Genomic DNA, 14,042 nt, shown 5'->3' on the forward strand with positions numbered 1-14,042 from the left:
TAAAGTTGTCCTACTGTATTTTCCTTAGTTTTGTATTCCAAGTTGAAGGGGGGATTGTGGTTGGTCAGGTGGGTTATGATTTGGTATAGAAATTGCCATTGAAATCTCACTTTTTTGCCTTATTCTTTGGAGTTGCTGTCTTGATAAATTTTTCAGTTTCTTTTGAGGTGATAACTTAATATACTCATATAGTTCTTCCTTTTTTTCTTTTTCTTTCTTTTTTGTCACTGGGGTAGAGTTTTCAACATAAACAGTTGTTTCCTAATTTTCCAGCATTTGAAACCGTATCATAGTAGTGGTAAATGACAAAAATTATTTTCTTATTATCTAGGGTATATTTGTTCAGCTAGTCCAGGCTAATTCTCCAGCCTCATTGGTTGGTCTGAGATTTGGGGACCAAGTACTTCAGATCAATGGTGAAAACTGTGCAGGATGGAGCTCTGATAAAGCGCACAAGGTGCTCAAACAGGCTTTTGGAGAGAAGATTACCATGACCATTCGTGACAGGTAAGCTGTTACTAAACAGCTCAAATGAAAATTCAATACTAGTTTTCCATTTTTTTGGGCTTTCAGAGTCTGTGAATATATTATTTTGTTGCAGAAAATGATCAAATGTTATTGATGAGCCTTATAGTCTTGCAGTTGTGTGGTGCAGATTTTTCTTACATAGTTTGTTTTTAAAGAATTCTGATACGATACCTTATTTCAGAGTTTATAGGACAAATCTCTCTAGAAAATAGAAAACGTATGTTGGAGAAGTAACTGAGTTGCAGGGCATCTCTGGGCTCACTTGCCAAATTACTGCTTAGATACATCCAGCCTAGGGTGTTCACACACAGTGGTCCCTCATTGTGAGGGTCAGAGCCCATGCAGACTTCCAAGTAGTATGGGAGTTCTGAAAACCGTATCAAGACTTTTGGGTAGTTATGAAGCAGTAGTTTTCAAGAACATGGAATATTCTATTTAGCAGCTCATTCATTTAGAACTTAAACATTTAGCACATGAAATAGGGGCCTCCATTTATTTTCTTGTCTACTCCGTACCCAATTAAGGGTAGACGTATATTGCATTGTTACAGTAAGCTTTGAGTTTTTGTTCCTTCTCAGTGAAACTTCTGTTTTATCTTTGTGTTTCCAGTTTCTCATTCAGTTTAGGTATTTCGTAAATGTTTCAGATGAATGTCCTTTTTACTTCCTATCTAAGCAGAGTTTCAAAGAGTAAGTTGTACTAACAGGAAGAAATGCCTCTTCTGAATTTAATAATGTAAACACAAGTGTATCGTAAAACCCTTATGATAACATGATAACAGAGTTTATAGAGAATCAAGCAAATGTAACTGCTATAAGAACTCTAGAGGGACAGCTGGATGCCTTTTAACAATAGCTGCATGCCTCCCTTTCCAAAGGGGCTTGAGGAACTTAAGTCTTACTGCTGCTCTAGATTTTCTTTTCAAAGATAGCAATGTATAAAATTTTCAAAATCAAGATGTGAGAAATATTTTAAAGGTTTTAAATAAAAGAAATAGTTCCTAAAAATGATTTGGCTCTAGAAAATACCAAAAGTTAATAAAAAAATAAAAATTATCTTTACCACTGTGATTTAGTTAAAAAGCCTATGTCATTCTTAATGCTGTAAAGTCTGATTAATTATAAAAGAAAAACATATTGATAAAACCATATAAAGCAGTTGTCTTTGATACTTAAAGAAGGAAATGTTGATTAGTAAATCAGTCAAACCATAATGAATAAACTTAAAAAAAACTTTTACACAAAGATGTTCCGTGAATGTATAAAATCAGAGCCATAAGTTGCTCTTATTAGAAACAGTGTTTATCATAAAAGTATCCAATATGGCAACATTTATGGTATATGAAATCCATTAAAATGTTTAGCTTAGAATTAAGTTTTTAATTGAACCCATTATGTTTGTAGGCCCTTTGAACGGACGATTACCATGCATAAGGATAGCACTGGACATGTTGGTTTTATCTTTAAAAATGGAAAAATAACATCCATAGTGAAAGATAGCTCTGCAGCCAGAAATGGTCTTCTCACGGAACATAACATCTGTGAAATCAATGGACAGAATGTCATTGGATTGAAGGTAAGGAACAGACTTTGTGCCATGTTCTGCTGCAGTTTTAGAAAATGTCTGTCTTTTGACTATATTTAGGTGGCGCTGTTTTCATATTGACTTAGGTGGGAGATGGGGAACGTGGGGCCTGAACTCTTGGTCTGGCCAGTCACCGGAATTATTTGGGCTGTCATCTAGAACTACAGTTCCTATAACAAGTGGGCTGGAATAAATGATCTCAGAAGTACCTCACACTAGAATTCTGTGGAAATATGGGCAACAAAGATTTAGAATATGAATAGTGGCCCAGCATTTCTCAATCCAGGAATATAAGGAAATGAATAATAGTTTTGGTTCATATTAATACTTTATTTTTATAGTTTTTCTCCTCCACAAATTCTAAATAAGTCTGTCTTAAGGTCAAAAAGTTTTAAGCATGACCTCCTCATTTCATAGAATTTGATTTAGAATACACAGTTAATAAGAGGAGATGGTAATATTGTATATGGGGAAAATTATTTAATATTCAGAAAGGAAAAGTTTTTTTTGGTTAAAATATTCAACTCAGTTTACTTAAGCAATTTGGTTACTAGCTGTAAAATAGTGTACAATTAAACTTGGTAAGAAATACTAGAAAAAATTAGAAATACCAAGACATATATTTTGTATTTCTTTACCAAGACTGGCATAGTTTTGTATTTATTAAATAAAGCCTCTGTGGAATTAATTTTTAATATGTGTTTTTATCAGGACTCTCAAATTGCAGACATACTGTCAACATCTGGGACTGTAGTTACTATTACAATCATGCCTGCTTTTATCTTTGAACATATTATTAAGCGGTAAGTAAACAATTCCTCAACTTAATGCATATGGTCATGTGACTTAATATAAGCACTATACTTTAATTCTCAGCCCTTTGGTTCTTTTACCCAAGGAATGGATACTGGTGTTTTATCTAGAAATTTGAAGTAAGTTATTTAAATCAGAGGGTTGGTAAGGATGAGCTCTTACAACTTCCCAAGTACGGAATAAAATTCACATATACTTTCCTCAGTTTTTATAATGCCTGGTAGAAAAAAGGTATGCAAGGAGAAGTGGGCATGCTTTCAGCTTTCAATTTGCGGTACAATTGACTGCAGTTGCACTGCCTACCACCCCTCTGCTCAGTATAAATATAGTTGTGGTGGTTCGTAATGGAGAATTCTTGCTGGTGGAATGCTAAGAGTAAGTTTCCCTTCTCTCCAGAATCTCAAGAGGCAGATAGACAAGTGTGGTGTGTTGGTGCTATCTGTGCTCAGGAACTGAGGATTAGAAAGCCAAGTGATCAGAACTGAAAAGAGGCAACAAGGTTCCTTCTATAGAACCTTTTCATATCCTAGCATCTACCATAGCTGTTTTTGTCAAGCCAGCTTGGAATCCTTCTTTCAGAAGCTCTATTATGCATGTGAAAATGAGATTTAAAAGATTCATAAACATAACCATTGTAATGAAATTTTTCTGTTGGCTTCTGGGTAGAATGCACCTAGCTACCCTTGGAGGGGGTAAAAAGGAGTTATTGTCATGACTAATTTTTCTAGGGTTCTCTTTTCTTAAATCACTGATGGATCCCTCTACCCCAACTCATCACAGCCTTGTCATTTTCTTTCTGTTTTTTAAAAATCACCATGTTTAATGCACAGGAATTCATTTGTATCCTAACTTCTCTAGCCAAATACAGATAGTCTTTCCCACTGAGTGTCTGTCAACAACTAGATTACCAGAGATGCTTCTGGACTCATTTAAAAGATCTTTCCCTTCTCTCCATTCACATTTGATGCTAACAGGTGCTAAATTGGAATTGGGAATTTTCTTGGATTAATGTAGCATTTTGAAAAACAAAAACCAGAATCTCGGTATATAATAAAAGTACCTCTCTTGTAGGATGGCACCAAGCATTATGAAAAGCCTAATGGACCACACCATTCCTGAGGTTTAAAATTCACGGCACCATGGAAATGTAGCTGAACGTCTCCAGTTTCCTTCTTTGGCAACTTCTGTATTATGCACGTGAAGCCTTCCCGGAGCCAGCGAGCATATGCTGCATGAGGACCTTTCTATCTTACATTATGGCTGGGAATCTTACTCTTTCATCTGATACCTTGTTCAGATTTCAAAATAGTTGTAGCCTTATCCTGGTTTTACAGATGTGAAACTTTCAAGAGATTTACTGACTTTCCTAGAATAGTTTCTCTACTGGAAACCTGATGCTTTTATAAGCCATTGTGATTAGGATGACTGTTACAGGCTTAGCTTTGTGTGAAAACCAGTCACCTTTCTCCTAGGTAATGAGTAGTGCTGTTCATATTACTTTAGTTCTATAGCATACATGCATCTTTAACATGCTACCATAGTACATTTAGAATGATTGCCTTTGATTTTTTTTTAAATTCTGTGTGTGTGTGTGTGTGTGTGTGTGTGTGTGTAAAATGCCAATTAAGAACACTGGTTTCATTCCATGTAAGCATTAAACAGTGTATGTAGGTTTCAAGAGATTGTGATGATTCTTAAATTTTAACTACCTTCACTTAATATGCTTGAACTGTCGCCTTAACTATGTTAAGCATCTAGACTAAAAGCCAAAATATAATTATTGCTGCCTTTCTAAAACCCAAAATGTAGTTCTCTATTAACCTGAAATGTACACTAGCCCAGAACAGTTTAATGGTACTTACTGAGCTATAGCATAGCTGCTTAGTTGTTTTTGAGATTTTTTAGTCAACACATAATGGAAACTTCTTTCTTCTAAAAGTTGCCAGTGCCACTTTTAAGAAGCGAATCACTATATGTGATGTAAAAGTTATTACACTAAACAGGATAAACTTTTGACTCCCCTTTTGTTCATTTGTGGATTAAGTGGTATAATACTTAATTTTGGCATTTGACTCTTAAGATTATGTAACCTAGCTACTTTGGGATGGTCTTAGAATATTTTTCTGATAACTTGTTCCTTTTCCTGACTCCTTGCAAACAAAATGATAGTTGACACTTTATCCTGATTTTTTTCTTCTTTTTGGTTTATGTCTATTCTAATTAAATATGTATAAATAAAGTTACATTTTAGTCTGTCTATTACTGCATCATTTGCTTTCACCAAACTTATGCATGATCTAGAAGACAGGCAGGTGAAATTCACTTTCAGCTGTGGGAGACATCATCTCCCAGAACAAGCTGACATTCAGGGGCCCTAAGAACAGCTCTCAGTGCTGAGACTGAGTGTCAGGAAAATTGCTTCCAGCTGGGAACCCCAGATTACCAGGGCCAAAAGAGCTGGTTCACACCTGCCATGCAGCAGGAACTCATTGAGGCTACTGATTGTCCCTAGCAATACCTGAGACCAGGTAATATTTAATAACACTTGAAACTGACTTTGGAAATTCTATTAGTGTGGTCTGACTCAAGTTTTTTCTCCTATGTCATACTACCTGCAAGATACAACAATGTTTTTAAAGAGTATAGAAAAAATAATAAGTCACACACTTACCATGGTTCAGAGGTTGAATATAAAAGGAAATCTGCTACTGCTATACAGCTTACCTTGTTTGAAATTTAGAAGAGAAAAAAATATTTGATTATCTACCTGAGTCTGAAGATAATTTCAAAATAATGGAATTACATTCATATCACTAAATATGGTTTTCTAGAAGATGATTCTAGACTTGTGGTCTTAAAAACACTAGTCTTTTAAGTGACTTAAATAAAATGAAAACAGCTTTCTTTAGAGAAAAATATTTTTAATGTAGAAAAGATGAATAGCTGTAATGAAATACAAACCGTTCCTATACACAGTAAACTTACTGTTATAAGAACTGCTAATCCTTCTCCAGGTTCTTAGAATCTGGGTACAGCATTATAGAAAGTAACCACGCTATGAAAACACACACCCAAAACCCGATGGGTGGCAATTGTGATAGATTAGGAAGACAAAACAGATTCAGAAGTAGCAGAGAATACTGCACATTTTCTTGGAAAATTTCTTAATTGTTCAGTGCTTTCTGACAAGTTTCCCAGCCCAATTTATCTCTTAGCTATTCTCTGCTACTTAGTCCTGTCTTCTGACAATCATCATACGGGGACGATCATCTGCCTTACAGTGTAACATGTTTTTCCTAACACTGCCACATTTTATCTGCCCTAAGAGAATGGCAACTAATGGCTTTCAATGAAGTCACCATGATTTAGAAAGTTTAAAACCACAAATTTTCCATGTGGTAAAACTTCTAATTACTAACATTGCACATTCACCAGTCCGTTTAAAAGTTTGGTTTAAAAATGCATTAAATAGAGTTCAATTTAATATTCAGGAGAGGAAAAGGCACTTAATACTGCAATTTCCAGAATATAATTTGTCTGTCTTCCCCTCCTGTGATGATACTGCTACACTGTTCATTCATCCATATACATGTCACAGCACCTGAGAGAAAGACATTTTGGTTAGTTAGGAAGTTGACCAGGAGGCACCCAAAGATAAACTTTACTCTGATGCTTACTCTTGCTTTGCTATTCATTTAGTAAACAAGTAAGTTCTATTTTTTCTTGTCTGCTTCCTATAATAAAACCCTTGAATAAATTAAAAATAATTGCTTGGTACAAAGATCTTGTGAGGAATACTAAACCATTTAAGTGTAAATCTAAAGCTAAAACAACTGGGAATTATGGATATAGAACAATGCAAATAAATACCTTGGCGAAGTAAGTATAATACAGGTATAACATGACAAAAGTTAGGAGACAGATGTGAAGGAAAAGGTGGGGAATTGGTGTAAGGTTATTGGTTTATTTCCTTTTCCACTGGAAGGGGTCAAATCACATTAAAGTTACTAAGTTGAGAACAAAAGTCACAAAGAATTTCATTTTTTTTGAAATAGTCTCACTCTTGCTCTTACCCAGGCTGGAGTACAGTGGCATGATGAAGCTCACTGTAGCCTCTGTCTCCTGGGCTCAAGCTATCCTCCCATCTTAGCCTCTTAAGTAGCTGGGACCACAGGCGTGTGTCACCACACTTTTCTAATATTTCTGATTTTTAGTAAGAGATGAGGTTTCACTATGTTGCCAAGGCTGGTCTCAAACTCTTGACCTCCCACTTCGGCTTCCCAAAGTGCTGGCATTACAGGCCTAAGCCACTGAGCCTGGCCCAGCCTTTTTAAGGTATACATTTAAGAAGAACCATATGAAGTCGAGTGACACAGGGAAGAGAATGAAGGTAGGAAGTTACTGCTTACAGTGGGAACTCAAGGGGTAACAAGAGACACTAGAAGAATTAAAAACCAAGTCCTCCAAATGATCAGAAAGCAAGCAAGAATTTGTAAGCAAACAATCTAGTGAATCTCCAAGAAATATTACCAAATGAAAAACATGGGCAGAACAGTTTATTATACTTCACATAAACAATTTAATACACATATACCCTCTCTTATTCACAGGACACACACAGGTAAAGTACTGTAAGGAGGACTGGGAGGTAGGAGTCAGCAGTAGAAAGAAGCCTTAATTTTCACTGTAGTTCCTATTGTATTGTTTCTGGGTTTTGTTTTTTTTTTCTCTTTTTTTACTATTCTAAAAATTTAAGATCATACTATTACCTTTAAGAAAAATAATAGCTTTACGATGGTTTTTAATTCTCCATATGAAAGTTAAAGACTTCCTTTTTGGAGTCCAATGCCTGTTAACATAAATCTAAATCCTGAGTAACCTACGAGATGCAGATCACCTGGCCAATCAAGAGGCTCCAGGGACATGTTTACGACATGGAAAAACCATGGGTGTTTTTTGCCCAAAAAGAGTGTGTTCCCTGATGGAAAAGGCAGGCTTGAGTTCATTATCTTGAGAACAAAGATCAAGACAACTGCAGTAGCTGCTTACCTGTGTGGCCCTGTATTCTCTCACTGATTTTTGCTCCAAGGAGGTCCCAAACGAGCAGTTCACCAGACTGACTGCCAGATAAAACAGAATTTCCATCCCAGACAAAGCACCTGCAAGAATGATTTAGAAATAGTCCTTTCTTCATCATGAAGGAAGGACTATGTTGAACTGGCCAATGTAAGCCCAAATGAAGTGATCATGAACGTGTCTGTAAATGTCTTCGCCCCCAGTAACTCACAAACTATACCTCTGGGGCTCATCTGATGTCATGGAGGAGATGAGCATTCCTGTCTGCACATCAATGACATTAAGACAGCCATCTGCTCCTGTGCTGAGGACATGGCGACTATCTGCAACACAAGGTGAGACTCAGATATGAGTGACAGCTTCAGAATGTGGTTTACGTTATTCTGGATTTTATTTCTGAGTCCAGTGGCCTAATCTCCACATTCATTTTCCTCAAAATCCTTGTACTTAAGCAACAACTATCCTCTCCTTGAAATGGTTCCAGCCCTTTCCAAGATGTAAGGATGAGATGACACTTTGATTATGAGTTCATTTTTATCTTAAATTAATTTCTCTAATGAGGAATTAAAAATACCCAGTCCTGCTTTTCTACCTGATACAAATGCCACAAGTATACTGTACCCTGGCATAAAGCAGTGTTAGCCACTGGCAAAACCTCTTTTATCAGCAAATAGTGTTTTTCTTTGTAAGTTTTATTGTTTATTTCAAAATTAACAATATTGTTTATTTCAAAATTCCAATTTACCTAGTATTATCTGTTTTAAAAAGGATAATATCTACCTGGGCTAAAAGCAGTGTCACATACAATCCCTGAATGGCATGGAATCTGGTGCATTAAGGTGGCCGTTGTGAGGTCCCAAATATTCACTGTGCCTTCTTTGGTGCCAGAAACTAACAGTGTGCTTGCAGCATTTAAACTGATTGTATCTACCTAAGGAAGAAAACACATTGATACATATTCCATTAGATTTATGGTCATTAGCTATGTTTCTCTAGTCTGATTCAAATATGTAGTCATCATGATATAAATTAAACTCTATTGTGCAGTATGCTGGTGTTGCTAATGCAGATGTATTTCAACATCATCCTACGGAATAACTTATTTTAAAAATGAAATTAAATTCTTTATAAGCTAGTGAATACAAGAAGAAATGAAGTATTGCTAAAGTAAAGGTAATGCTGTTTTAAAATAGCTTAAAACTGACAGTCTCAGAAAGATAACTCTATGAATAATAAATTATAGTGAGCCGCCAAAGTGCCTGAAGCACAGCCAGTCCATGATTATTTGAGGGATTTGTGGGAGTGGGGGAATCTCTCGAGGCTATACTTGCACATCATCATGAATTACATACTAAATATTTCTCAAACTCAGCTAATCTGAAGACCATGGAAATTAGGCATCAGTTCACAACCTTAGAGAAAAGGCAGTACTGTCAACTACAGCATAAGATGCAGCAGCGTGACCCGGAGAAAACAGAGCAAGTGAGAACTGAGTGCCTGTTGGCTCTGCCAACAGGCTGCATGCACTTGACCATCCCAGACAGCTGGTCACTCTCCCCCACTGTTGGATGGGTGTCTCCTGGACAGATGGTTCCCTTCCACCTTCTGGATCAGAAAACATGATCATAGGCCCTATCTTGTTGCCCCAAAGAGTTTGAGGGTACCAAATATTCAACGTCCTGCTCAGAAACTACTATTTTGGAATTCTAGTTGGATGGTAGCTAATTCTCAGGGAAATGTGCAAAGAAGTAACTTGGAGAAAAAATAAAACAAAACAAAGTAGACTTGGAAACCTAAAGAGTCAACACAAAGAAAAGAACTGAGATTTAGCCTATAATCTTCCATTAACCAAATAAAGCAAAACGACATCAACAAAACCAAAAACCTTCTTCCAGCCGAACCCCTAGACTTTTAAGGTCAGTTTTCTGCACAGTTTATTGCTGGTACTCACACTGACATCATGTTCCAGCTCGGCCAGCAAGTCAAAGTGGTGTCTTTTGGTGCCTGGCATCTCTGCAGGAACACCAGACCACACCTAGGATGGAACATATTGCAGAAGGTATTTTCAAACATTTAACAAAAAGTCATTTTCTAGTGCATTCAAGAGAAACTCCTCTGCTCAATTTCCATGTAACAGACTTGCCAATAAAGTTAAGCTGCACAGTGCTCCAGCTCCTCCTCCCTATGCCTGCACTTTCTCCCACCAGCATGTGCTTGCTTACTGTCCCTTGTTTGTACCTGTGTGTTTCTATCACCTGCACTTGCTGCTGTAATCGTGTGACTTTAGTATGTGAACTAAGGAAATATGAGTGTAGAAGTATTACAGTGTCTTGAGAACACTATTAATGTTTTGAGAAGACCAAAAAGGATGTTACCTCCAAAATAACTAAAAATAGGTACAGGCAAATAAACTTATCTAAAAGAATGGAAGAAAAATTCTGAAAAACTCCTGGAGGAATTCTAACAATTTTAGGTTCTTGCTTTCTTTTACACCAACATGAAATAGAAACTGAAAATAATGAAAGCTGGCGTGGTTTATGTAAGATTTCAAAGAAAAGACCGAACATATTCCTACATCGAAAGAAGGGTGAATGAATGAGCAGTCAGATATTTTCAGTTTAAATAAAATGTGTCTTTTAATGATTCCTCACTTTAACTTGACATTTTCTTTTTTTTTTTTTTTTTTAAGTACAATTTCCATTTTATTTTTCTCCAGAGAATAGCCTGTCTTCAGTCTTTAAGAACTCAGCTCCTTACATGGGCTTTGGTGGGGGACGTGGGGCAGCACCCGCAGGTCTAAATCGGGGTGGGGGTGTTCGGTCCTTGCGGGCTTCACGAGATCAATTCCTGACTACTTTGCTGTGAATTGCACAACTCACACAGTAATGTAGCTTCACATACAGCTTGGGAAGCATATAGGCATCGAAGATGCTCGCTTCAGAAATGTCCCTGACTGCTGCGGCCTCCACTATGTTTCGAATGACGAATTTCTTAATGGCCTTGTCCTTGGGCACGCATCGGGCACAGTTAGTGCAGCGAATAGGCTGCACGTGGCCGCGGCCCTTTTTGGCACGACCATTGTTCCTTCTTTTCTTTGTCATCTTGGAGGCACGGACCGGAGAGAGCTAACTTGACATTTTCTAATTAACTATAATCAACTAATATTTCTGATCATGGCAGATGAAAGGGGCTGCTACTATACATTTCTTTCTAACTCTGCTATTGAATGAATGCTAGACCATCCATCCCACAATGGAATACACAGTACAGAAATCATGATAAACTTCTTATTATATTAAGAAGTGGCTATAATTCCCACCACTGCACTCTAGCCCCAGCCTAGGTAACAGAGCAAGACACTGTCTCTAAAATAATAAGTAAATAAGGAAGTGTTTTTTTTAAACAAAAAATAAAAAGAATGTACATATCACAAAGCATGTGATACATAAGGATATTGAATGTTATTGCCTGTGTTTAAAAAATATATAATATGTATTATATAAATAAAAAATATATAAATATATGTAACATATAACAGATATTATATTTTAAATATAAATAATATATAAATATATATTATAGATATATTTTATATACATTTTTTAAACACAGGCAATAACATTCAATATCCTTACACTCACACGCTTTGTGAAAAAGAGTGAAGTGACTGAACACATTAACAACAGGGAGTTGAGTGGCTTATAATATCTGTATGTACATTTTAAGCTAAAAATTATATATATGCCATATAGCATACCAAGTTAAAAAAACTTTTTAAATTATATATGAACCTTCACTGTGGAGTCCCACGATGCAGAATATAGCCTGTTGTCATGCCAACAGATCTTACTAACAGCATCATCATGTCCCATTAACGTGTCCTGGCGTCTTCCAAATGCTATGGAATAAAAATAGCTAAAAGATAATGAGAAGTATTACAACAGTAGTCTGGCTTAATTTTAAGGCTCCTAAACATATATTAAAGAAACATTATGTTGTTTCATTCTATACTTACTAGGCTCACTAGAATTACCAATTGCTTGTTCTCAAATTACTAAATCAAAATATTCAAAATTTGAATTTAAAATTAGAAATTTCCATGTCTGGCTCATCTATGTTTTCTCCTCAATTTAAAACTTAGAGAAAAACAGACTCCAATTGGAGAAATTATTCAATCCAAGTAATCATATTCAAATCTAACCATACTGTCCTCATCTCTAATATCTGATCCCTTTAGAAAATAGTGCTGTGTCCTGGCAGGGAAAGCTTCTGGCTTTTCACACCTAATGTCCACAGAGGCAGCTATTCTGCACGTGGAATCACAGAGCAGGGTGCACAGATACATACACATTATTATCCCATGAAGAAGTTATGACAGTGGCATCTCCTGGTAAAAGTAAACAAGATGATAAAGCCTGAAATACAAATGATTTGACATTAACAATCTATAATAATTAGTAAGTCTCTAACACAGTAAAGCTATCTTATAAGTTTCCAAAAAATTAATGCTCAAATTGTCTTTATGTGGCTCTCCTCCTATTTACGCAGATTTTCTCAACTGGCTAATTCCAGCTGTAGGGTTTTTTCCCAAATGCAGGAAGGAATGTCCACGTATGTCAAGGGTATTTACGACCTAGCCTGATGACTCTCCAGGGTCCTGCCCTGGGCTGGAAGAAGCCCACTCACACTCTGGAGTAAATCTCCAGTTGGGGGCAGGCTGGGGATGATCCTCAAGAAAGAAAATACCCGCTCTGGACTACAGACTTGTGTGGGTAAGAAAACCTTCCAAAATTCTTCAGAGAATTTCCAGATCTTTTGCATGATTTACATTAAAAATAAAATGTGTTCTTTCAGAAGAATTGGTTTTGTCATATTAGATATCCTACCAACTCAGAGATGCATAAATTAAGTAGCACATAACATTTAGTCTGACAGCTAAAAAAGGGAGAGGTTTATTTAAGTAGAATTCTACTGGGTAGCTCTCCAAGTATTTTAAGCTAAAAATGAAATCACAACAGTAAGAGAAAGTGGCAACCTGAAAAAAATTTTACGTTGAAATTAGAAGTAATCTAACTAAGGTATCTGGTAGATTTACTACACAGGAATAAACTCAATTGTTTTGGGAGAAATAAAGTATTATTGTATGGGTGTGTATAAAACAAACTACTACACGGATTTCTATTATAATACTATTAAAATGAACTCACCATATTTGAAAATGATATACTTCTTTGTAGCATTTTTGATTCTTTAGAAAACATCTTCAAGGTGGAATCTAATTTAATAATGAGAAGTAGACATATAAGAAAGATTTCCTAACCATTACAGACGTCAAAGAACAGCTGCTCTTCTTGTTCCTGGTGGCCAACAGTACACTTTATACCCCAAAGTACAATCTTATGGAAAACCGAATGTAAACAGAGCTAGATGACCTAAGGCCTCATCCAACATTAAGATTCTATGACCTGTAACCCCATAACAAAAACATCAATTTAAAAATCCAGCACAGACATGGTAGGTATACTGTTGACATTTCAGCATGACTGCAGGCAGAAATGTGGTAGCTGGCATATGCAGAAAGTTACAGGGAGGAAAATAGCAATTTTAATGGTAACATTGAAACAGTAATTTTAATACTAACTAAGACAAAAAGATCTTGGCAATATGTTTTCTTTAAAAAAACTGCCCAATTATAGTTATAGTGTGATACCCTTGCAATGAACATTAGTTATAGAAAGGAACCACTGACTTTCTAAATAATAATAAAGTAGAAATTAAAAATCCAAGCATTTAATTTTCTTGTGTAACAGAAACCTTTCTTTTTTTTTTTTTTTTTTTTTTTTTTTGAGACAGTATCACTCTGTTGCCCAGGCTGGAGTGCATTGGTGTGATCTTGGCTCACTGCAACTTCCGTCTCCTAGATTCAAGCAATTCTTGTGCCTCAGCCTCCCGAATAGCTGGGATTTTTTGGCGTGCACACCATGCCTGGCTGAGTTTTGTATTTTTAGAAGAGACTGGGTTTCACAGTGTTGGCCAGGTTG

The 14,042-nt window shown here is 36.2% G+C and overlaps 2 protein-coding genes and 1 pseudogene across 10 annotated transcripts in view; 1 reads left to right on the top strand and 2 right to left on the bottom strand.

The window, feature by feature from the left end:
* SDCBP (syndecan binding protein) overlaps positions 1-5,182 on the top strand; it is a 32,166-nt gene extending 26,984 nt beyond the window's left edge. For all 4 annotated transcript variants that reach the window (XM_003821978.6, XM_008975462.5, XM_008975461.5 and 1 more), the window contains exons 6-9: positions 332-507; positions 1,932-2,103; positions 2,824-2,915; positions 3,997-5,182. In XM_003821978.6, the coding sequence (XP_003822026.1) occupies positions 332-507; positions 1,932-2,103; positions 2,824-2,915; positions 3,997-4,051 (495 nt within the window). In that variant the 3' untranslated portion in view covers positions 4,052-5,182. The remainder of the gene's footprint in view (positions 1-331; positions 508-1,931; positions 2,104-2,823; positions 2,916-3,996) is intronic.
* A 643-nt stretch (positions 5,183-5,825) lies between these two features.
* Positions 5,826-14,042, bottom strand: part of NSMAF (neutral sphingomyelinase activation associated factor) — a 79,075-nt gene continuing 70,858 nt past the window's right edge. For 5 of the 6 annotated variants that reach the window (XM_008975465.6, XM_008975464.5, XM_063606772.1 and 2 more), the window contains 8 exons: positions 13,209-13,276; positions 12,349-12,416; positions 11,793-11,916; positions 9,953-10,036; positions 8,782-8,932; positions 8,222-8,324; positions 7,975-8,084; positions 5,826-6,526 (listed from right to left, as the gene is read on the bottom strand). In XM_008975465.6, coding sequence (XP_008973713.2) covers positions 6,432-6,526; positions 7,975-8,084; positions 8,222-8,324; positions 8,782-8,932; positions 9,953-10,036; positions 11,793-11,916; positions 12,349-12,416; positions 13,209-13,276 — 803 coding nt within the window. In that variant the 3' untranslated portion in view covers positions 5,826-6,431. Of the gene's footprint in view, positions 6,527-7,974; positions 8,085-8,221; positions 8,325-8,781; positions 8,933-9,952; positions 10,037-11,792; positions 11,917-12,348; positions 12,417-13,208; positions 13,277-14,042 lie in introns of those variants that run through there. The other variant, XR_008626399.2, reaches the window with a different exon arrangement.
* On the bottom strand, positions 10,691-11,139 carry LOC100993626 (small ribosomal subunit protein eS26-like; annotated as a pseudogene).

This window comes from Pan paniscus, chromosome 7 (genome assembly GCF_029289425.2).
Source record: "Pan paniscus chromosome 7, NHGRI_mPanPan1-v2.0_pri, whole genome shotgun sequence".
NCBI lineage: Eukaryota > Metazoa > Chordata > Mammalia > Primates > Hominidae > Pan > Pan paniscus.